At 38.3% G+C, this 25,220-nt stretch overlaps 1 protein-coding gene and 1 long non-coding RNA gene across 3 annotated transcripts in view; one reads left to right on the forward strand and one right to left on the reverse strand.

The window, feature by feature from the left end:
* LOC123257271 overlaps positions 1-9,726 on the reverse strand; it is a 28,764-nt gene extending 19,038 nt beyond the window's left edge. For both annotated transcript variants that reach the window (XR_006507292.1, XR_006507293.1), the window contains exons 1-2: positions 9,594-9,726; positions 8,128-9,280 (exon numbers count right to left, since the gene is read on the reverse strand). This is a non-coding gene — a long non-coding RNA (uncharacterized LOC123257271). The remainder of the gene's footprint in view (positions 1-8,127; positions 9,281-9,593) is intronic.
* On the forward strand, positions 9,561-24,123 carry LOC6496678 (protein apterous). Its single transcript, XM_014908428.3, has 8 exons — positions 9,561-9,700; positions 13,774-13,985; positions 14,049-14,265; positions 15,448-15,587; positions 22,242-22,415; positions 22,477-22,733; positions 22,948-23,144; positions 23,219-24,123. The coding sequence occupies exons 1-8, from the start codon at positions 9,662-9,664 to the stop codon at positions 23,390-23,392; spliced, it is 1,410 nt and encodes a 469-aa protein (XP_014763914.1). The 5' UTR covers positions 9,561-9,661; the 3' UTR covers positions 23,393-24,123.
* The last annotated feature ends 1,097 nt before the right edge of the window (positions 24,124-25,220 follow it).

Raw genomic sequence — 25,220 nt, forward strand, 5'->3', positions numbered from 1 at the left:
TGTTGACATTGTTCTGCGTAAAAATTCCTGCACCTCTGCTGAGAGCCTGGGAGTAGGATTCATAAGATTTTCGGATTTCATAGAACCGTTCTTGTGTCTGACCGTTGTGTGTTTGATTCATTTTATTCGACTGTGAGTTCATAAAAGGCATTTAAGAGTTGGCTGCTAATCAGCCCGCACATAAATGAAGTCCGATGTGTTTGTGTTGACTATACACGCAAAAGAATTTACTGAATAATTTAACCATTAACTAATGCCTATAGCGAGTAAAAAATGATAACCCAAATTTGAAAACTTTAAGGTTATATTTTATTTTAGGAAACAAATATACATATGTATGTATTTGGAGTTAAGGACGGTTGCACTGTCACTTTCGTCAGTGTAAATGAAAGCAGTATGGCGTAGGCAGGGAGTCAACTATTGCAGCTGAAAAGGGATCGCTGCTCATGATTTGTTTTGTTTTCCAATGGGCTCTAAACGATTTTTTGTTTGCGGATATGCGAGAAGCCCGTTGGGTCGTGGTTGCTCCAACAGTGTAATCCAGCGATCAATTCATCGGAGGCGTACTTGCCAGATGCTTCAAGTTTGTCCATTAGATTAACAGCAATGGTATCGGTATCAGGTGTGAAATACTTTGATCATATTTCTTCACACAACCCGACGAGTATCTTTCCTTCTGGATATTATGCAAACAGTCAAAAATAAACGCAGAAATTCACAGGGTATGTACAGATCTTCACAATAAACGTACAGAAAAGTAGAAAAACGGATAAATTTATACATTAATAATCGTTATTTATTGTTTTCCTTTTGGCAGAAAAGGCTGCCTCCTCACTATTTAAGGCTGTGTTTCCAATTGTGAGAAAAATGGGAATTTCATTTTTTTAATTCTTCGGTAATATGTATATAATATAAAAAATATCTCGACGAGGTAAAATACCGGTGACGAACCTGCATGCCAAACCCAAAATATCTGATTTCAATTTTAGTGACGAAAAAATGCTATATAGAATTGTTTAGAGGGTCCTTTACTGAGTTGTACACTTTTGTCTATTACCCTCTGGAATGTTTTTTTTTTTAATTCTGACCAGAATGTCTGATCGGGATAGTTTAGTCACCGATCGACCGATCGATTAGGATTAGGGACTAGTAAAATTAATCAGACAAAAAAAAAAACTCCCATGTTACCAATGATAGCTCCCATTTCATAAAAATTTTAAATTTCTTTTTAATTCCCTCAAATTTCTCAACAACTTTTTAACATTTTTTATTTAAAAACTAATATAGTTTTTTTATAAATAAACTAATATAATGAAATAATATTTCTGATTTTGCAAAATTTTTATTCGTAGTTATAAATTAGTCATTGGAAATATTTTAAAATTGGCGGTGAAAGGGGGCGTGGCAAAATTTGGCAATAAACTAGATATGCTTAGGTATCGTGGGAGTCTAAGTGTCAATTCGGATAGCTCTATCTCAAAATTTAAAAAAATACCACGCGTTGAAAAATTCAGCAAGGTAATATGGGCATCAGAATGAAAATATACAATAGAAATCCTCTAAAAATTCCATCTATAATGATGGGACTTTCTACGGATTCTATTTTGGGCAATATAATTCGAAGTGCCAAATTTCAAAAGGATCGGCCGACTATATCCTAAAGACGACATATAACTGAACGATCGGAAATGGACCTTAACTGCAAGGGTATATCAACTTCGACTGCGCCCGAAGTTAGCTTTTCTTTCTTGTTTTAGAGTGATTTGTTGTCTACTATTAAGACGTTTGGTCTCAAAGAGAGTGAAATAGATATTTGAAACCTTTTTATCGGTGTAAGGCACATTTTGATATCATCATTGATTATGAAGTTACGCATTTTTCATGAACAATCTTTTTTTAAAATTTTTTAACGTAAACTTAAGGTATTTTAAAAAGTTTTAAAAAAATTTGTCTTATATTTTAGTAACAAACATCTCTAATTTTTAGGATTGCCAAGAATAAAAAAGACAGATAAACAGAGGGACAAACTGCCTTCATTTGGAAAAATCTGTAAAAATCGAATTTCTCGAATAACTTCTGAACTTAGCTGAGGTACCAATCAACGCGACTTTAGAAGTAGATTGGTATAAAATTAATTCATATCGAATGCATACAGAAAATGCATGCAGTTCGTCACCTCGAGGACTGCCGTTCACAGTGATATGTAGTGGACTCCTCGCACGGTACGTCCCCTCATAGACTGCCGTACGTAGTAATTTCAAAATGTAAATTATAAACATGAAAAACTTTACAACCAATAAAGCTATCATACCATACATGAAAGGGACTAAAATGTCTATATACGAACAATCCTCTAAAAAGTAAGTAAAAACTAATACACAGAAAAAACATTTTTTTCTTAACAAACAATTTCTTAAGAAGGTCCTGCAGTATAGGAATAGTTAGGAGGTCTATTTTCGTCTTATTAAATTTTTGCTAAAATATGGCCTTCCTCTATTATATTCTATCAACGACCTGATTTTTATATACGAATCTATATTTAATCTAAAAGAAATATATATAATATATAAGAAACAAATCATAAATGAATAAGATTCACAATGTACACTTGATTGGTTCAAATACAATGTTCACAAAATTGAATGATTAACAAGAATGGACGACTATATTTGAGTTTCCCGACTACATGATAGCCGGTACTCATATTTTCCAACCAAATTGTAATTAACCTTTCGTAGTCAAAGTATATGCTCACAAAAAAAGTTTGTGTTGCATAGTTTTGTATGATTTTGAATAAACAACTCAAGCAATATTGTAGGGAAGCAGAATAAAAAGTCCTTTCAAAAATACATATCTCCTCTAAAAGTTGGCCGATTTCAGCCAACTGAACTTTTTTTTTCTAATTTTTCTTTCCAAATATAAATTAACTTTATAAATATTTTGACATCAAAACTTTTCCATTACTTTTGTGAACTGGCGATACGAAAATATTATATTTTTGGGGCATGGCAAAAATTTAAAACAAACTTGATTCACAGGAGTCTTCATGAAAAATCTTATACCTCTATCTCTTATAGTCTCTGACGTCCACGCATACATACGGACAGACGGACATGGCTATACTGACTGTAATGATGATCAAGAATATATATACATTATGCATTCTACACTCATACATTCATACGAATAAAATATACCCTTGTACTCTACGAATACCGGGTATAATAACCTTAGAAGAGCTTGGTGTGAAAGAGAAAAGTATCGGGTATTATTTAGTCCTCTATTCTTGCTTGTTAGGATACACATATGACGTTGTCTGTTGACATATGACTTTGTCTGTTTCAGCAATGAATTTTTTTATATCCACTCAGTGAATTTTTCAAGGAATTTTTAAGAAAATAAACTTAAAAACTGTATAAATTAATATCGGACATATAGCTGCAAGGCTATATAAGCACCGGATACGCTCAAAGTAAGCTTTTCTATCTTTGTTGTACTTGAAACTACCCATATACTTCATATATAGGAAACGCGGCTAGAAAGATTTTTACAATATGCTTCACATTAAATCATTGAAAAACCAAAACCTTTGTGCCCCAGCACTAATTAAAAGCTATAGGGTTTGCTGGGAGTGTGGCGCGACATAAGTTAAGGCAAGTGGCTGCAGCCTAGATTGCGATCTGACGGCTCTCGACTTCGACTCTCTCCCCATGGTACCGGGTCACCGATTACGCAACTGATAATTGCATTGCGCTTATGAACGTTAAATGCAAATGATGAGTTGGACCGGATCAGGGAACATCGATTCTCAACGACCCAAAGCTCGTTACGCACAGAGCATTGTAGTCCGTATCGGCCAAATGCGCACACGCATCCCTATAGTGGCCAAAGGCTAAACCACCATGGCGGAGCAAAGCCAGTATTAACAACACTGACACGTGCACGTCTTTAATTTGTTTACAAATCACTTCAGATGTTTTACACGCAAGAGTACGCGGATCGAGGGTGCAGGGGGCTGGGAAAAGGGCGACTATCATCTCCCTCACAGTCATTCCCATGATTTTTAACTATTTTCAAACACCCAAGACCCTTAGCAGTACTTTCGATGTGAATTCATGGATAAACATCAAAGTTCCGACTATCCGATCTGATTGTCAACAATCATACTTCTACTAATAAGGATGTTAAGATTCGCTTGAATGACTTGATTTTCCCTTTATTTCTGTTTTAACAATTATTTTTGTAGGGACTCCATTAAAGAAGCAAATTTTTTGACGTTTTAAAACTTGGATGTCGAATGCTCTTAACACTCTTTAATAAAAATTAGAAATCTATCAACATCAATATACGCACATACCTAGTACATAGAATAGTACGGAGTATATGTATATATGTACATAGTATATATATGTATCACATACATACATATGTGCTTCTTTTAATTTTTGTTCTTATTGTACACTGGGGACAGAAGTGCTTAGCTATAGCTGGATGAGATTTAAGTTGACACTTTACATGCAAAGTGAACTTTTGTCAAAAGTGCTCTGGTATGATCTCGACCAATGAAACTAGATACACAATCAACAAAAATGTTCTTAGTTAGCTATTATGGAATTATGTGTACATATGGTGATGGAATCTTTTTTATACCCTTGCAGAGGGTACTAAATTTTTGTCAAAAGCAACGCATTGACCTTTAAAATATTCTTATAATTCTCATAAGGAGCGGCCAAGTATATACGATCCAATATATATGTACATAATTATTTTTATAAAATGCTACTTAACTGCAAGGCTATATCAATTTCCGTCCCGCACGAATTTAGCTTTCCTTCCTTGTTTTACATCAAATTGGTCTCTGTGATATATGTATATAAAAAATATGTAAGTCTCTGTGGGCTTATCGATTCTATTGTCGATTTTCAGTGCATAGGTAGCATTTATGGGTTTGGAACGAAGCCATTCTGACAGTGACCGGACACCGGGTGAAGTTATTATTTTCGATGGTCGCCAAAAAGTTACGCGGAAATCAGGTAGTCTTAGATAACCAAAAAACGTGCTTCGACAAGACACTGTGCGCCGCCCATTCAACCCCCAATGTGACATGCAGAAAGCACAGCATTTTGATCCCAACATTTAAATTAGAACAACCCCGTTTTAACTGAGCTGGTCCTTTACAGGGAGAAAGAGTCTGGAGCACCAGGGCCTAAGCGGCACTGCCACTCATCGCACATGTTCTTTGCCTTTCAGCCTTTCAGTCAATGATGCTAGGCAACGAATTGAAAAATGCAAACTGAGAATATTGTGTACAATTTTCTGTCTATTTAGCTTCTATGGTAGAAAGTGGCAAGGAGTAGTCGACAGAGGTGAACGGTTGGGTGTTGGGGGTACGTTAGAAATCCTTTTGCCAGCGCCTTGCATAAAGAAACATAAAAACATTTTCGCGTTGAAACTTCGCAGAAACACTACGTAAGCCATGGTGCTTCTCTGTCCCTTTGTCTCTTTTCCGTGCCCACAGCCTTCTGTCCAATCCCTCCTCCGCATGGGAATGCTTGTCAAAGTTTACGTTTCACTTGGAGTGCGGTGTGCTGTTTTATTTGTTGGTGCTGTAGCAGCTTTGTGTGCGTAGAAAGGTTCAGACGGGAGTGAAGGGTGAGAGACAAAGGCCGGATTGCACAGGGGTGCGAGTGAGTGGGTTGATTGGGTGGGGGAGTGGGGAGTGTGGGTTGGTGTGGCGAGGGTGTGGGGTGTTTATGCCCTACAAACCATTGCAAAGAACACAACGAAAACTGCTGCAGTGGGAGTGAGCGTAAATCAGAACGGTAGTTATGTCAATTTGAAAATCCGATATTAGGCTTTGGTAAACTTAATAAAATCTGTCCTATGCTTTCGAATACAAAATATGAACAACTGAAGGACACACTAAAAATCAATCCTTTCCTTCCACCTGTGAATATTTTGGGAGAACCTCTAAATTAAAATCCTCAGTGCATTGCCAAACAAAAAGCGGATTCGTAAATTGAAGCCAAAAGACAAGTTGGCCCAGTATGGCATAAGCCATATGGGAATATGTGCTGACTGAATATGGGAACCTTTACGTCATATGTACACATAGATGTTAATACATATGTGTATACTTAGCTGCTGAAGTGGGATAACAGCTCCGTTACTCCATCTTGTAGTGTCCAAAATATTAGTACAAAAATAAGTAACATACAGATCCAAACTCATACCAAATAAAATAAAAATTTTAAAGAGCAAGTATTTCTAAAAAATCAGGTAATAAATTATAAAATATTATATAATAAGTAACTTATTAAAACTTTCCAAAAGCCATCAAGAAAAGTCCCAAGCAACTATATTTTTTGTCAAAAATGAAAACATTAAATTTGGCAAAGATTTTAATGCCAGGTTCTCCCTTAATCTATTCAGGAAATGTTACTCAATCTGAAATTGAATTTTTTGGGATTGTTTTAATGCAGTGTCCAGTAAATGTAAACTGGTCCTAGCATACTGATGTATACATATGTGCATACATTTGACGCAAAAGCAAGCAAAATTGAATGGAATGTACATATATATGGAATTTAATGGAATATGTATATATGTACATATGGGCATTTCCAGAAAATGGAACCGAAAAATATTATGTTTAATATCATCGAAACATCGAAAATCGAGGCAAATGTTTAACTTTCCTTATACAATAGTTTTATAGCACGAACCCGTTGTTTTTTCTTGGAAATATTGCACCGTGCATTGAAAAATTAAAACAGTAGCGTAGATAGGGGGGGGGGGGGGGGGGGGGATCAGGGGGATCAATCCCCCCCCTTGGGTCTGAGAATTATAAGATGATATAATCTCAAAATTGAAAAAGAAACACATTTTTACGCGATGACTGTGCAGTACAGCATTATTATTATTATTATCGCAGATTGCGGATTATTATCGCAGTGTAAAATAAAACTTACAAAAAAACAGGATATTATTCTGAGTCATATCCCCCCCATATCAAAAAGCTATCTACGCCACTGAATTAAAATCCTTTAGCTACTCATTTAAAGATTTCGCATCGCAAACATTTCATTTTGCAGTTTTAAGTTTATACCAAGTATAAGTTTATACCAAATCTCCTTATAAGATGTTTACAAGAGGAGTAAAATTCAAAAACAGTGAAAAAGTTGTTCAGTTAACAGATATTTAACAAATAAGTTCATGGAAATCGTGCAACGCCACAATTTACTTTAAATTGAATTAAAAAAAAAAATCATATCCAGTTTTGAGAAGCATCAAAGTTTAAAATTAGTTTTATTTAAATACTGCTCTGGATTCGATAAAATTGGCGTTTGAACTGGTTGACCTCAGAAGCCATTTCCGTTTGGTGTCCCATGCGAGTGCTATTTTTTAAATATCGTAAAAATGAAAAATTACCCAAAATCCATATTTGCACCAATGCAAGAGCTTATAAAAAACTATTTATTAAGCCTTTCATTTGTTTTTTTTTTGTACATACATACATACGTGGTTTTTAGTTGTAAAAGCCTTTTAAAACATAGGTTAGTTTAAATATTAAGCAATTGCCCTGATGACTTTTGTTTTATATGTATTTCTGTTGTATCAAATGATAAAAAATTGTCGTGTGGATACCATATTCCCAAAAAAAAATTATTCGCCCACATACTCTCCGCCTACGCCCAATAGACTTTCTTCGAATCAACCCCGTCTCGTCAGAGATTTCAAAGCGGCCAGAACCGAAACGATAAGCGAGACGGCTTGAATCAACCTTAATGCCAAAAGGAAGAAGTAAACAAAAAAATAGAAAAAGGGCTCAGCAAAATGAGAATAAATAAAACCTGCTCGATTTTCTTAAAAGTTTCTTTCTGTTACCATCTGTGGGCGGTGGTCGCCGGTGCCGGATAAGGTAGTAGTACACATCCCCAAGCATCAGCAAGGCAACAAAAATGTCAAAGGGAGCAGCAACAATATTAACAAACGGAAAAATGGAGCCCGCAACGAGTGTGGGGTCTACGTGTGCGCTGCACTGCTTGGAAGGACGTACATCGTTCACTTATGCATACATAAGTACATACAGGCATATATAAATACACAGATGTTGTACGAACATACATATCTTAGCGGTGCAAAATTTCTGTCACGGGCTCAAGATCCGACTCCAAGTCCAGATCCATTTCCATTTCTATTCCATCCAAAAATACCGACCACCACCTCCGCCGCTGCTTATCCACATTTGCCGCTTTGCTTCTGTTTCTGTTGAGTGCTGCCGTTGCATTATTCATCTTTGGCAGCAGCCATCGTACCCAATCCCCTCCGTGTTAGGAGAGTGGGTGGGGGAGTAATACCACGCCCTCTTGCGCCAGTAACTGTGCGTCAGAGCGAGCACAGCATACAGGCACAATCAGCTGAGAACGCCGCCATTTGCCACAGAGAGAGCACCCGCGCCCCAGTGCGAGTAGGAACGGGGCAGCAAGAGTCACAGTTCCAAAGGTGTGCGCATACACAAACACGAATACAAACGCGCCCACGGGGAGGGTTTACGTATCGGCTGCTGGCGCTTAGGTCGGGTTCTGGCAAACATTCAAACATTCCCAGTTACGCAGCTTTGCCGAGTGGTTGTCTTCGCGTGTCTCAGCAGACCGGTGCGGATTGAATGCGAGTGAAGTCGAGTTCGGGTCGTACATATAAATACGTGAGCGGCAATACGTGAACAGCAAGAGCAGCCCCAGGCTTGGGCGTCTGTGACTTAATTGTGTGAATTCGTCCGCGACTATTGGAGCGTACCGGCGGACTTGGATTGAGCTATCAGTCGGCGGCGACAACCGCCTCAAAGGAGTTGACGATCGTTGCCGAAACCTCCTCGTAAGCCTTATCAGTAGCAAGTATCTCGGATTGCCATAGAATACCCTGGGAAAGGTCCGAATAGCCAGACTGATGCAGCATGCCGACCCTAAAATAGTAGAATAATACCACTCAATTTGGATCTGAGTGCAGACTCATAAATTAATGGCATAATAAATTTATTGGGATCTCTGCCTGCTCTGCCGCTGGCGTTGCAACCGGTGTCATTTTCAGTCGCTTGCCGCTGTCCGCTCTTTTTCGCCGTCCAAAATCGGCTCATATCGGTTTACGTTTTGGACAGTACGTTTGGACAGTGAGGACACCTAATCATCTCCATCATCCTACCTGCTGCAGAGTCAAGTGTTTCAGTGAATGTTCCGTTGTGCTTATGTGTGATCCTAATGTTCCTTAAATTACCTTGATTCTGAAACGAAGTAAAATAAAGAAGAATCGGTAAAATAAATATTTATAAAATAATATCGATGCAGCCTCCAACTCGAGTCCCCAAAAAGGTGCCCATAAAATGACCAATTCCGTGATATAAGATGCTTCTTGGTAACCGACGCGATCGTAAATCAAGTGCCAATTGGCAGTAGTATTCATAAGGCAGCGACCAGTGTTCCCAGTGTTACTTTGAATCCGCATAAAGGAAATCCCAATACCAAAGCACAAAGGATTACCCAGGATTGTCTTTCTCAGGTGGCACAAGGTGCACCCGACTAAGCAAAACGTCTTACCGTAAACATAAGACGCCCGACTGACCTCATCCTTGGAAATAGACCTCGTGTCATCCCAAAAGACGCACATGGGCGTCTGCACCGAGGAGCGCCCTGTGATGCATTGGGTAAGTTCTGTGACTGTGAGTTCCCCCTTAATTTAAAATGTTTGACTAAAACGATTGGGTAGAATTCCGCATTACTTTGGATGAGAATGCTGATTAATTTTTTATTTATAACCGTTCCAGCCAGGGTTAATGTGAGTTATCAGTTTTATTCCAGATTAGACAACTGCCCTCCGCATGCCTAAGTTTGTCCTGTCTCGAAGATAATGTAATGTCTGGGCAGAGGCCATAGCCGCAGTTCCACTCTATAGATAAGAAAAGCCTCCTCAGTTCCATTCAATACATATTTCCCAGAATTCAGATTTAGTTTGCTTCTGTTGGTCAGATTCTTTGATTTTTCCATTCGCTTGGGTCACAGAACTCTGTGTCGTCACATTACTTTTTGCAGTATTATCGCTAAAAAAGGAACATCGATTTTTTTAAATTCCTATGAAAAGATAATATGTAAATGTGAGTATATGTACATATATGTATGTATTTGAAATTCCCACTATCAGTATATTTTGGCAAAGGCCAGCACATTTTTTTTTTATTGTGAACTTTATAATTAAAAAAAAAACTTGTTTTTAGCATATAAATGGTTCATGTTCCAATGGGATCCGTATTGTCCTGTACTGTAGGATCTGTCCACTGTTTTTTTAAAATGGAATGAACAGTTAAAAATATTGATCGATTTTTACACCTTTCCAAAATTCATTTATAAGAATGAATATTTTAGGATAGTTATAAGATATTTGCCGATACAATCCGATAAGTGAATATTGTTTAATATGAACTGCCACTTAACTGCTTGGGTTTATCAACTTCGGCTCCGCCCAAAGCTAGCTTTCCGTTTTTGTTTTTAATTAATTGAGTTCAAGTAAAATTTCAATACTTTATGTTCGATTAAACTAAATGTTGTTTCAATTATTGATACCTTAACTTTTCAGGGGCACGCCTGAATGTAATATTTAGGATTGCACAAACAAAATAATAACAACATCAAATCCTAATTAAATTTATATTTAAAACTTAAATAATAATTCATAAATCGATGGTTCTTTAAGCGTTTGAATTTTGGAAATTTTCTTCCTCTTATATCATAAAGGTCCAATTGGAGTGATATGATTCTTAATTACCTAAATTAAAGCTTATAAAACAGAACATTTTCTTGATATTATTATTAATACAATTTTTTTGTTTTTACCTGGGACTACCGATTTAATGTAAGTTTAATGTAAAACAATTGTTTATCTTCGAAATAAGAAGATGTATATCGTATATAGATGGCTACTTTTTGTTTAAAGAAAATTATATCATGAACTATAATAACCACAAATAAAGAAACTAAGTTTCAGAAAAGAATTAAATATTTTGATTGGTGCAATTCTCGAGTTCATAAATAGAGTCGTTTCAAGGAAAATTAAAGCCCTTAGATCTTGTGTACTAAGCCACTTCGATTACTATTAAATTAATTCTGATTTTAAAGTATGAAACTTTGGCTGCAATTATTTTCACACAACATAAATTTACAACATACATACATTTTTAAATTAAATTTAGCAGTAAAAGTTTGCACTTTGGAATCAAATCGATTAAACTGGTAAGGGCATCCTTTCTTCAATAATTGTGTTGATATAAAGGAAGTAGTATACATATGTATACGCAGATTCTCAATAAATCAAGAATAAAACAATTGTTATATTTTTTAGAAAAAGCGTAGGACTAACAATTAATTTTTTTATATGTCTTCAATTTGAATAGTCGATTCATTAATATTATTTCAATAAACAAGACTATAGTCAATTTTAATTTATATATGATACCCGGTACTCACCGTTTCCCCCCACACTTGTATGACCATTTAAAATTATAGATTTAAAACAATTTTTTACGTCTCAATCAATCCAGTAGGGAAGCAGAATAAAAAGACTATTGAACGTCGAAAAATAGTCCGACTCGGCTATTAATTCTAATCACGAGTAACATATCTTACTTTGTGGGGTCGGAGATCATTCTTTCTCATATATTCACACGAATATAATATACCCATGTAATTACGAATTAAGTAAAGGGTAAAAAAATTTTAAACTTCAAAAATCTGGATTAGAAAATCAAATTTGAAATCTAATGAAGAAGAATAATATTCCTTGAAGAATACGAATGTTCTTCACACAAAACGACCGGATATATCATAACTTTCATACTTGTGCACATATAAGCATGAACTTTTTTAAAATTTCGATTCATAAGAAATTGGTTTGGTAGTTACTAAGTCCGTTACTAAGAAATATGTTACCATACATACCGCCATTTAAATAAAAGAACCTATAAGCTTTGCCTCCGCGTACAGTTAGCTTGCCCTTTGTCTTGTTTTTATACCCTTGCAGAGGGTATTATAATTTTGGTCAAAAGTGTGCAACGCAGTGAAGGAGACATCTCCGACCCTATAAAGTATATATATTCTTGATCAGGATCACCTCCTGAGTCGATATGAGCATGTCCGTCTGTCCGTCGGTCCGTCTGTCCGTCTGTCTGTTTCTACGCAAACTAGTCTCTCAGTTTTAAAGCTATCGAGTTGAAACTTTGCACACACCCTTCTTTCCTTTGCAGGCAGTATATATGTAAGTCGGAACGGCCGGGATCGGTCGACTATATCCTATAGCTGTCATATAACTGATTGATCGGAAATGCTATAACTTCGTTGTTTTTCAAGTTAGAAGGATGGGAGTTTCAATGGATTCCTCTTTTGGCAAAATAATTCGATTTTCCAAGTTTCATAAGGATCGGCCAACTATATACGATCCGCTATATATCTAATAATATAAGATGCGTGGCGCCACCTAGCGGACTGCAACTGAACTGCAAGGGTATATAAACTTCGGCTCCGCCCGAAGTTAGCTTTCCTTTCTTGTTATATTATAATGTATACAAGTGTGTATGCACGTATATAATATATTCTAATGTTTTTTACAATCTGAAGTTACCTGAAGTGCCTAAGTTAATTTCTGCACGAAGTTACAATCAAATGCTTTATCCACTTATATTTATAAAAAGTAAATCTGCACAACAATTTCGGGTACACTCTCTAAATTGTACCTAAATATAATCTGCTTAATACATGTTTATTTTAACTGTTCTTGTTCTTGCTTCAAAAATGCTTCAATAGTCTTCCAATCTAAATGGTCATAATATTACTATCTAGGTAATACGATGTCCATACATTTCTTGATGATAAGACCCCTTCCTAATCAATTTAGTTTACCAGCTGATTTATTTCGTTCAATTTTAAACAAATAAAATTTCTGCAGTTGCACTTCTAAGCCTAAGACATTAACTTATGTTAATTTGCATAAGTTGTTTTCATTGCACAAGAAGTATGCGATACCTGAAACGAGGCTTGCCATTCAACAAAAATTTAGTTCGAACTAATATCGAGTATAAGCTTGTGCGTAAGTTTCAATTATAAGCGTTTTTCCGCACGGTATGGACTTATGCTCGGATCTCATTTTATTAAATGATATTTTCCCCAAAATCTACACAATATTCGCTGGCGAAGTGAAAGAACTGGTGTGTAGCAAGGAGTAGAAGGAGAGGCACCAGTTGTAATCTATTTTCTACTAATTAATCAAAAATAAGTAAACTGATGCACCGTGGAGGAGAGTGGCTCGACGGCTGGATCCCCGCGGGGGATAAAGGGATCTGCTGCTTTAAAAAGCTGGAAATTAGTGTGCTCCTCAATGGATGAGCTTGGGGACATGATGCGCATGCTGGGAGAAGAGGTGAAGTGGGATGGAATGGAATGAGTTTTGTTGCAACAGTAGCTACTTTGGTTTCCTTCCTGCATTTTCTTCACATGTTCACAATTCTCAATGTCGCGAATCTTTTTCTTGGAATTACGCAAAAATATTCTGCTCCTAATTGAAACGAACTTTTGCCTTTCCTTTGGCTGTGCCGCTTTTGTCATTGAGAATTATATGCACCATTTATTAGTCCACACATCCTTTATTTGATTTTTGTTTTTACCACTACATTTATTTTATAGTAAAAAAAAATAGTGGCGTTTTTAACAACTTTCTTAATTTTTATTATTGCAGCAGCAGAGCGCAAGATTTCTTGGGCCCGGCGCAAGGGAAAAAAGTCCAACACCACCTGTAGCACATCAAGGGAGCAACCACTGTGGCAGTGCTGCAGGTGCAAGTACCAATCATCCTTTGTTCCGCACATGCTCCTCATCCTCGTGTCCAGATATTTGTGATCACAGTACAAAGCCTTTCGGCAATGCATACAACACCGAGTCATTCAGAAGGTATTTTCCACACTCCAACGAAAATGTAGATAATACATATCTAAGCTTTTGCCTTTTTCTTAGTTATGAAACCGCCGATCGAGCCACTTTTGAAGACTCCACGGCCAAATTCTCGATCAGTCGCAGTCGCACTGACTGCACGGAGATCAGTGATGAGACAACGTCGGGCATATCATTCAAAACTGAACCATTTGGGCCGCCCAGTAGTCCAGAGTCCACCAACGATAGCAAAATAACGCGAAACCTCGATGAATGTGCTGGATGTGGCCGGCAAATACAGGTAAGTGTTTGCGTCGTGATTATATTCGGGTATACATATATTTAATATAGCCTTGCAGTATATGTTAATTTTGGCCGCCTTTATATTTATACTCTTGTAGAGGGTATAATAATTTTGGTCAAAAGTATCCAGCGCAATGAAGGAATCATCTCCTACCCAATTAAATATGTATATTCTTGATCAGGATCATCTCCTGAGTCGATAGAAGCATGTCCGTCGGCCCGTCTGTCTTTCTGGTTCTAACCAAACTAGTATCAGTTTTAAAGCTATGAGTTGACTTTGCACACATCCTTTTTTAATTGCAAGCGGAATATAAGTCGGAACGGTCGGGATCGGTAGACTATATCCTATAGCTGCCATATAACTGATTGAATTGGGACTTACTCTACTAACTAATCTACCAAATTTCATAAGGAAATGATACAACTTTGGTGTTTTTGATTTTATAATTTTAATACACATTTCATTTGGAGCAAAATAATGCAGTTCCTATAGCCTAATATAACTTAGTGATCGGAAATGATAAAACCTCGAGTTTCCCGACTATATTACATTCGGTGCTCTTTTCTTCCACCCGCACCCTTTCTTTTTTATAAATATTTAATTGAAGTATCCTTGACAAATTAATTCTCATAGCTGTATCTCTTATAGTCTCCGAGATACACGCGGTCAAAAATGAAAAAAGTCAGTATAGAAGGGTAATGTCTATAACTAAAAATCAGCCGATTTTGTTGAATTTTTTTTCCCCTATATATCTATATCTATAGGTATTGTTTAGCTTTTCCCAAATTCTTTCCTAACTAACGCAATAAAAAGGGGCGGGAGGGGACCCTGGCATAAATTCTAAACAAACTTTCACTCCTTGGGTATTATAGGAGCAAATTCTTATAGCTTTTTATCTTATAGTCACTGATCACACAGGCGGACAGACTCGGCTGTTAATACTGATCGAGTGAATATATATATATATATTAATGGAGTCGCAGATCATTCCCTCTTCCTGCTATTTACATCACACAAATACAATGTACTTGGTACGAGTACCCACATAGATGTTAATGTCTTCTCGTGCAATCAATAGCTAAGCATACCAAAAGGCTTCCTTAGTTGATTTGGCGAGTTTTGTAGGTGCTGAAAAATTAAAATTTGGAATTGACGAATTATATTTTGGTCTTTTCACAGGATCGCTTCTACCTCTCCGCCGTGGAAAAACGATGGCACGCTAGTTGCTTGCAGTGCTACGCCTGCCGACAACCGCTGGAACGGGAATCGTCTTGCTATTCACGTGACGGCAACATTTATTGCAAAAACGATTATTATAGGTAAGCAAACGCCAATCCAATACCAGCTCCATTCAGAAAATTTTATTCGAGAAGTATTGGTGGCGGAAATCTCCTTCAGAATCTTAGAAACTGTTGAGAAACCGAACCATGGGCCTGATGAATCAGATAAACCCGCAACTGCATGCCACGACATTGACTAGAAAATGATTTCTAAACACGCGAGTGAAGTATTTATGCATGTGCTACCTGGCATTGTTTTGCACCACTGTGCGAAGGCTGAGCTCGTGCGAATGTGAACGCGATCGCGAATTGGAATGCAAGAAGAAGCAGACCGCAACGGAGACGGCAGTACCTTGATCGTCCGCCGTCCGTAAATTTGCCCGCCCGCCCATCGGAGCACCCCAGCCTGAGTGGCCCTGCGTGTGTTCTGCTGTTTGCTTTTCGTCGTATTCTCAAGAACGCTCAATACGCCTAAGAACGCTGCACGCTAGCTGGGCTATGAGTTTAGGTCTGAGATGTGAAGCTTTGCTGACACTCTTCGCCTGGGTGGTTTGCCGCGGCCGTTCGTCAGTCCGTGATTCCCGCAAGCCACCAGTCGAGTTTGCCGCATAAGCAATGTGATTTCACGCGCCGCAACTATCACGCGAAAACTCTTCACTGAGAGCAACAAAATGCATTGGATCCGGTTATAATTAATCAAAATTTCGGGGTGCAGTTAACTTTTAAATAATTACTGCGCCAGGAGCAGTGAATTCACAAAAAAGAGAATTTTGTTCCGGCCATCGATGCGAGGATGCAATAGGCAAGGAAAATGTCTGCACCTGTTAGGGAATCGAATAACCTTTACATTCTCAGCCACTTTCAACTTTTGAATGCGCCTTTTTTAACTTTCGGTGCGCCATAAATCCCATACCAGTCACGCCCGTCACTCGCATTTCCTCCCAAATGATTCTTGTGACATTTATTACCGCTTCATATTTCAAAATACTCAGCATGATAGTCGGATCGGGAGTCAGCAAGTGCCTCCGGCCGAGGCCCATTCCGATGGTGCCTTGATCTGGAACAGGGTCGTACTATCTGCGCCTTCTGGTGCGAGAGGCTGCCGGCAATGGCGGGGCAGATTCCCGTCTCCATCGGCGCTATCGCTTCGCTCCGTTGAAATCGTTGGAACTGCTGGCACCGATGGCACTCGCGCAGACAGATCCCGGCCCGAAAATGGGGGTGCGGGATGCGCTTGGCGGTCACCATGTCAAGTCATACACAATCCATTCCGCCGTAATGTTTCATTTCGTTTCATTCCGGCGGTTTTTCCATGGCGGCCGCCCTGCTTCTACTGACTCTACTGATGCTCGGCGTTATTAATCACATTGGGTCCCGTAGTGGCTCGTCCCCCACCGTTCCCACATTTCCCGTTGATTTATACCAAAGATGTCAAATATGACAAGAGGGGAGGCGGTGTCTGCGCAGCTCCGAATTTATGCCCTATGTACGGGTCGCGGGGTGAATTGGAATTCGCTGCAAGCGTCATTTCCATCTAATAAAATAAATCCATGTTTTGTCAAACAGAGAGTGACGCACATTTGAGTTATCATAAACAAAAATAAAATAAAGCGTACAAGAGGAGCTTACGTGTGTCCAAATATCAAAAGGCCATGAATCACATAAATTACGTGCGGCAACTACCTAGTGATGAACTTTTCTTCTAAAGTCAATGCAATAAGCTTTACAAAAAAAGCTTTGGAATGTTTTTAATTATGCAGATATAATCCAAACATTTTGTTCATATTTACGAAATACATTTATACTAGAATAGGTATAATCGAACATATATATTCGCCACGTTTTTTGTTGGAAATACACATGAATAAGCCAAATCTCTTAATTCGAGATTTTTTTGATATTCTTAGAACCAACTCCTCATTGCAAAGACAATTGGTCAAAAGTATGAAGAAGACATCTCCCACCCTATAAAGTGTGTATATTCCTGATGAGGATCAGCACCTAACTTAAAGGTATATTATATATACAATGGCTGCGCCCGAAGTTGGCAAGCTGTGGAAATCCTTGAATCAGAATTAAATATAAAACATATTCATATATTAAAGTCATATATATCCGTCGCCATATGCAGGGCATATTCTTGATTAGCATCATCAGCCGAGTCCGGATAAACTATAGATTTAAGTTTGTCCTGTAAAAAAAATAAATAAATAGAAATACATTTTTAGAAAAAAATGGGGTGGGTGTCGAAGATTAGACTATAGCAGTCGTTTCATGTTGTTACTTTACAACTTTGGTGTTTCTTAAGTGATGAATGTGTTTTTTCTAGTAAAAAGTTGAAGCGAAATTAACTTTCAAGCAATCAGATAAAACTTAATGTCTGGGCAGTATATTTACATATTTGCTTACATGGATCTATAAGCCTATCCTTCTAGAATAGGCAGTTTGCTATTGCAGTTTCGCCCTGCCAACAACAATAATAAAAGTAGTTGAGTTGCGGAGTAATTGGATTAATGTCATTGTACAAGTAAAATGGCATCAGGTCTTCCTAAATTGATTAGTGCAACGAGACAAATCTTTTCCTGTTTCGCCTTGTGGCCAGGAATGTTACGACTTTTTCTTAAGAAAGTTTGGGTTTTTTTCAAAGCTTGAGAAATCAGCCCTTTAATTAAAATAGAATTTCCTCGCGCACGCCAAGGCATGCAGGTCGTCACCTAAAATTACCTCCGGAAAGGTACAAACTAACAGTGTTGTAGAAAAATACACACAGATTTTTATTGAAGAGTACTATAAAATGCTTACTGCTTAAAAATCGTCGAAGCGTCACAATTTATTTTTGGTCAGTGAGAGCTTGAGCAAAAATCAACTGACAGTGCTCTTCCGAAGTCGTGGGACTGGCGATAAAATATTTTTATCGTCCATCATCAGAAAGAGATGAATTATAAAACACAAAAAATTAATTAAATAAAAGAAGTGCAAAGACCGCGCAGTACCACAACAGCCAACTCTTCATGACGAACTTAAAAATCGACAAAAGTCTCAGACTGAAGCTAACAATCTCACGCTGCTTTTTATGTTTACTCGCCGCCTCAAAGTGCTGCAAACGGTAGGCTCCACTCATAATATGAGTCTGGAGTTCCTCCATAAAACTGGGCAAAATCGCATTTGAAAATTAATCGATAAGAACGTACACATACGCATACTCTCTCGAACTGAAATAAGGTAAAGTTTATACCCTTTCAGGTCAATGTCGGTTTCTATTGTCCGATTTTGTATTATTTTTAAGTAAAAGTGACATTGTAGTAACAGACACATTTTGTGAAATAAAATATATAAAAATATCTTTTATTTGAACAATCATAAAAGTTCTGCTTTTACTGATCGTTTAGTTATATACCATTGGGATATATTCAGCCATTCCATATTACATTTTTTAGATTGCATGAGTTGAACAAAAACAGAAGCTTCCAACTTTTTTCTGCAAAAACACAAAATTGGATCGGAGATTCGTACATATTATTATGTCTGTTAATAATCAAGATTGGCCCAATTGAAAGCTGAGCACCTGGAGAAAATATAACAAAACTATAGGTTTATAGTAAACAGACTCTGCATTGCGAACCTCGATGCCTTAGCCCCCTCCTCGTTCGCTCCGTCGCTTCTCACGTTGCTCGCTTGGCTGCACAATGCGTCAAATAACCTTTCCTCTGCTGCTATCTGGACACTTGAACGACTAGGGCCTGAAGACTCGATATAAATTCAGGGCACCGCGATAATTAAAATGTTTAATGGGCATCTTAAGAAAGCATTTTACACCGAATTTATGCGCGAGAGCCTCTTGATGGTAACGCGGAGGAGAGAAAAGCGTTCCTCGGAGCAAGTCAGACAACTGGGCGATAATCTAATCAGCTAAACTATAAAATTATGGTCTCAAATCCATTAGACATGGGCTAACGTTTCTTGGAAACCGGAAGAGTTCTATTAAAGAACGCTTAAAAATGCAAATGCTCTTGTTAATGTTAATAGAAATCTTGAAATCTTAGTTTATGATTTGGGGTTGTGGTATTTCAAGCCATTAGCTCATGACCTTATGAAGACACAACAAATTTTCCAAAGCATTTAACCGATCCAAAACAATATCGCCTCAATGAAACTTACCGGTAGTCAAAACAAAAAACTACAAAACAAATATGTATAATTATTGTATAAGTTTGGGCATTCCCTAGCATCGAATTATCGCCACGGGACGCCGGCACTATCCGAATTCGCGGGGCAGGGTTTCAGGACCCAGGGTAAACGTTCTCGTGAGACCCTGGAAAAAAATGTTGCCGGCCAACAGAGTAACAAGGTGAGGAATGCAATGAAAGGGAAACGCTGCTCAACGCAAAGCAACCAAACTCCGGCGGAAGGAACTGCTCTGCAAACCGACGATGGCGTGCCGTCTGGGAAATCCGCTGTTGTTATTTCTGATGTACTTATACATATGTAATCGGAAGACCAGAGCTCAGCGGGCGGCACTTGAAACTTCATTTACAAACGCTCTCACGTTACAAAACACGTCCTGTTCCTCGACCCTTGTTACTAAATGAACCCCTGTGCCCCCGATGCGAACATGGGCATGAGTTCCCGCGGCGCCCAGTTGGGCCACACGTCGGTTTACACTTCAGCATGCTCAACGCACGTCCTCTCAACTCATCCGCCCTCAAAACAAAGCTGGCCAGCTATTTGGTCTAACCTTCGCCCCATTGCAGCCGTACTGATTTCAGACGTTTCAGTCTGACTCTTCAGCTTATGGAGTGGCCGCGACTGGCCGGAGAGGAGCAACGGGCACTTGACCACGATTCGCAGCGCTATCAGTGCGCACCTGCCCATCCGCTCGGCTTTTCGCTGGTTGTCAAGAAAGCGCATTAAATACGTGGCTATCGGGTCATAGGCTTTTGCATCTTCTCCACTATCTGCATTCCCTGATCTTCAAAGCCTTCAGACTCCACTAAAATTATGTATGTTGTTTTTTTTTTTTACATATGTCCTCGGGCTCGTGAGATATCATATCGAATAAAGTAAAGATTTTATATTATGTTCTTATCACTTGCGACCTGTTTGATAATTTTTCAGAAAATATAGCAACGCTAAAAGGAGTTGATAATTCTGGACCAATCTTCGGATATATATCTGGTTATTTTGGATATATATCTTCGGTGTTCGAACTAATGATGCTACAAAAAAATTATAAAATATAAAATATTTATATAGGAAAATATAATTATTTTCTGTTTTTTTTTTTTGGGATACATGGTTTTTCTTTGAATTACTACTCAGCGGTCGACACTTGCGAATTCAGAATCCGTACTTAGAGTTGGGGACTGAAAATGCTGCCGAGTTGACTGAAGCAAGACTGGAGCCGCTGGGGATTTTTTAAACAGATGCGGTATCGGGAACGGGGAGACGGTGTCCAGAATGTGTGTGAGAGTATCAGATTTCGAGTGCTCGAAAACATAATCATATATTAGGCGTTGTCACTTTGACATTTCGCCTGCTCTTTTACATGGTAATAATCATAATTCATTTTTCTCGCGCCCTCTCCCTTGCTCGTAGGATTCCTAAGGCAACACAGGGGCGTTTCTGGGCATTGCAGGCGACTCGGAATGAATCCGCTAAGACAGAGGTCTGGAGCAGTTTTATGAGTTGGTAGCAGCGACCACGTTGCTGTCCTCAAAGTTCATGTTTAATATTATTTATGAGGCCTCCGACCTACGCGCCGCGTTGAACGTACATACATACATACATGCATATAGACTAATACGTACAACTTACTACGAAGAACTTATATGTATATGTAGGGCCTAACTAAAGACTGAAGACGAGACGAAACCTGAGCGAAAGTTCGGTAAGAGGTGTAGCGACAAGATGTGCGACATGGCGATGTGACAAAAATCTCGGCGTCACATCCCAAACAATTTCCTACAAAATTCTACGATATGCAGATGCTGAACGACACTCTGGAATGGGGATTTGGATATCTCTTGAAGTTTGCTCCGAACGAATATGATATATTTGTATGAAATTAAAATTGGCCTGGTGCCTGCTGCTTGCCCCCTTTAGTTGATTCTGCTAGGATCCGCTCGGGCTTTCGGTAATGTGAGAATGAGTCTGCTGAGGGAGTCTGTTTCTAAAGTCAAATGCGCCAATTATTTTGATTAATGTCAAAGAAATGGCATGTCTCGCACATTAAGTGTTATTTGTCGTCTGCGTCTGCGTCGTCAGAAACGCGTGTCCCTGGGTTTCAGACCCCTGCCCTATCCAATGGTGGTATGGGATCTAGTAATGTCTCATCTACCTTTTGCGAAAGAGAAAACAGCATTCCCCTCTGGTTGAAAAGCAAAAGTAGTCATTATTCCTGGCTATTATCTCCACGCAATGACTACAACAAATTTTCGATGAGTAGGTGTTGGTATCCTTTTGAACCGTCCTTCCGTCGCAACGTGCTCAACATGGAGCATCAATTATCTTGAACTGCTACTGTGTGCGTCCGGATTTGTAGTAAACGTATGATTAGTAATTCAGTGGGGGGAATTTAAAAACCGCATGCAATCGGCTTGATTTTAAAATATAATAACACATGATTTGGCAAAGTTAGTCTTAAGAAATCAAATTCTGAGTGAGCTAATGCGAATGGCATATTTCTTTTTCTAGTTTTTTTGGCACTCGCCGTTGCTCCCGGTGCCTGGCCTCCATCAGCTCCAACGAGTTAGTAATGCGCGCCCGGAACCTGGTATTTCATGTAAACTGCTTTTGTTGTACGGTATGCCACACGCCGTTGACAAAAGGCGATCAGTACGGCATCATTGATGCGCTTATATACTGCAGGTAACTCTCAAGGCCTATCCAATGTTCGCCAGAAAAGCAACTAATCCAATTATCCTTACAGGACCCACTACAGTATAGCCCGGGAGGGAGACGCCGCCTCGTCCAGCATGAGTGCCTCCTACCCGTACAACACGCAGTTCGGCTCGCCACATAACGACTCCTCAAGCCCGCACTCGGATCCCAGCCGGAGCATTGTTCCTACGGGCATATTCGTCCCCGCGTCTCATGTTATCACCGGACTGCCACAACCGGCGCGCCAGAAAGGAAGGCCACGAAAGCGCAAGCCCAAGGACATTGAGCCCTTCACCGCGAACATAGGTAGGTTATAAAATCTTATGCGATGCGAGACATAAAAGTGGCAGCATGCAGTCGGACTCTTAATGGTTGTACCACAGCTGAGATACTCTTAAGCTGGAATTTGGCGCCATTGGTGTATTGACGCAAATGCTACTTTTATGGGCCCGAATCGTAAAAATGAAAAGACTGTGAAGAAGTCGACATAACATGAAGACTTTTGGGATTTTGATTGCAGATCTTAACACGGAGTACGTTGACTTCGGCCGGGGATCCCACATGAGCTCCTCATCGCGGACAAAACGAATGCGCACCTCTTTTAAGCATCACCAGTTACGAACTATGAAGTCGTATTTCGCCATCAATCATAACCCTGACGCCAAGGATCTAAAGCAGCTATCGCAAAAAACAGGATTACCAAAGAGAGTCCTACAGGTGAATATTTCTTGGCTTAGCCGATCTTTTCCATAAATTTATAGTTTTTACTTACTGACAACCGTATTTCGCAGGTCTGGTTTCAAAACGCTCGCGCTAAATGGCGTCGTATGATGATGAAGCAGGATGGAAGTGGGATCCTAGAGAAGGGGGATGGCGTTCTAGACCTTGACAGCATTTCGGTACATAGTCCCACATCCTTTATACTGGGAGGTCCAAACAGTACTCCGCCCCACAACCTCGACTAACAGCTGTTCAAGTTAAAAGAAAAAGGCGTTGAGAATGTAATCTGGGGGCCTCGGCTCAGTCCCTGTGCCGACTCCGGATTTGGCCCAGAAACAAGCTGAACAGAAGCGGTTGGACTCGGTTAGATTGCAAAAAAGCACATATTATGAAATATGCATCAATATATGTATAGCTCGTCTAGAAATCTTTCTTAGACAAGCTGTTTTGTAGTCGTTTCTTAGCCATATCCTCATTTAAACTGGGTTTTTAAACGTTCTACGAATCATTGATGCCTATAAATCTTTGCCTCCCATGTTATTTCTGAATCCATTCTTTTCATTTGTAAATAGTCGTACAAGCTAAAACTTGCGTAGAAACAGGTTATTGTTACAAAATAATGCTATTTAAAACTTACTCATGATTATTTGTGTATATAACATTTGTATATCAACATTTAATAAAATGGATATACATATATATATGTATTTAATATTTATTGCCCAAAATGTAATAGTTAGTGATGAATTTAGTTTATCAAAAGAAGTGAATAACAAATAACGCGTATTGTAGTTTTTCGGTATATTATTTGCAACGCCTATATCGCACGATTAGAATGCATTAAATTGGAGTTAAGGCGAAGATAGGTGCAATGATCATCATAAACGAAGAAGCAAGTAAAAAAAAATTGTACTTAAAAATAGATTAACCATAAGTCTTACCATAGAAGCCAAATAAAAATGATTAAAAATTAAAATTGTTTCTTATTATTATGGCTCGCACTATTTGAAAATGTTGAAGGCATTTTAATATCAAGGTCCGAGATAATTCTTCGAGCTTATGAAGTAGTATATGTAATATGATAATATATATCAGCTGATAATCTTAGGATGTCAATATATCCCAAAGGCCCATTTTTATTTACAAAACAAAATTCAGCCAACGAATTCAGCGAATTTAGATTGTTGTTTTAAGAATATATTTCTTGAAATGTTATTTACGTTATAAACTCAATTTGTATATTATAGAAAGAAATGGCTTGGAGTTGAAGACAGGAGTACTGGATATTTTTTACACGAAAACTTGAAAAAATTAATTTATTGAACTGCTTCTAAATAAAATGTCTGCCACTGTTGACCATAGAAGCGTATTTTATAGTAGACCATGTTGTATTTATAACCGGTGCCCGGTAGAGTACAATTATATATATATTTTATTCGTGTGTATGTAACAGGGATAAGCAGTCATCTCCGACCCCATTAAGTATGTATATTCTTGATCAGCAACAAAAGACAGCTCAAGTTCGTATGAACGCATGGATCTCAGAAAACTCCCGAGAATAAATCGCAGGCCAAGTTTGTCACGTTCAAATATTTGACAGGCGCCTATCATTTCAAAAACGAATTTTTAAAAAGTTTTGATGCCAAACCATTTCAATAGCTAATTTATATCTGAAAAACAAGGGGAGGAAACGAATTATAGTTTTTAGAGGAGTTATAGACATTTATATTCTGATTCTCATAATGGCTTGCTATATTTACATAGCTCGCGGATCTTAGAGACTATTTTAGAAGGAGCTGTCGCAGAACAAGTTTGTGTCAAAATTTTGCCACGCCCCCTTTCACCCCTAAAAATAAAATCTTGAGAGCTGGCTCAAAAAAGTTTTTTGAATAAGTTTTAATGCTAAACTATTTTAATGCCTATTTTACAGGTAAAAAACAAAATTCAACCAAATCTCCAAAAAATATATATGTATATATTAAAAGTTAAGAAAGATATATTAAAAGTCCATACAAGGCATACAAAAACCAGAAAGGAAGCTAACTTAGGGCCGAGCCGAAGTTGATATACCCT

The sequence above is a fragment of the Drosophila ananassae genome, chromosome 3L, assembly GCF_017639315.1.
Source record: "Drosophila ananassae strain 14024-0371.13 chromosome 3L, ASM1763931v2, whole genome shotgun sequence".
Lineage (NCBI taxonomy): Eukaryota > Metazoa > Arthropoda > Insecta > Diptera > Drosophilidae > Drosophila > Drosophila ananassae.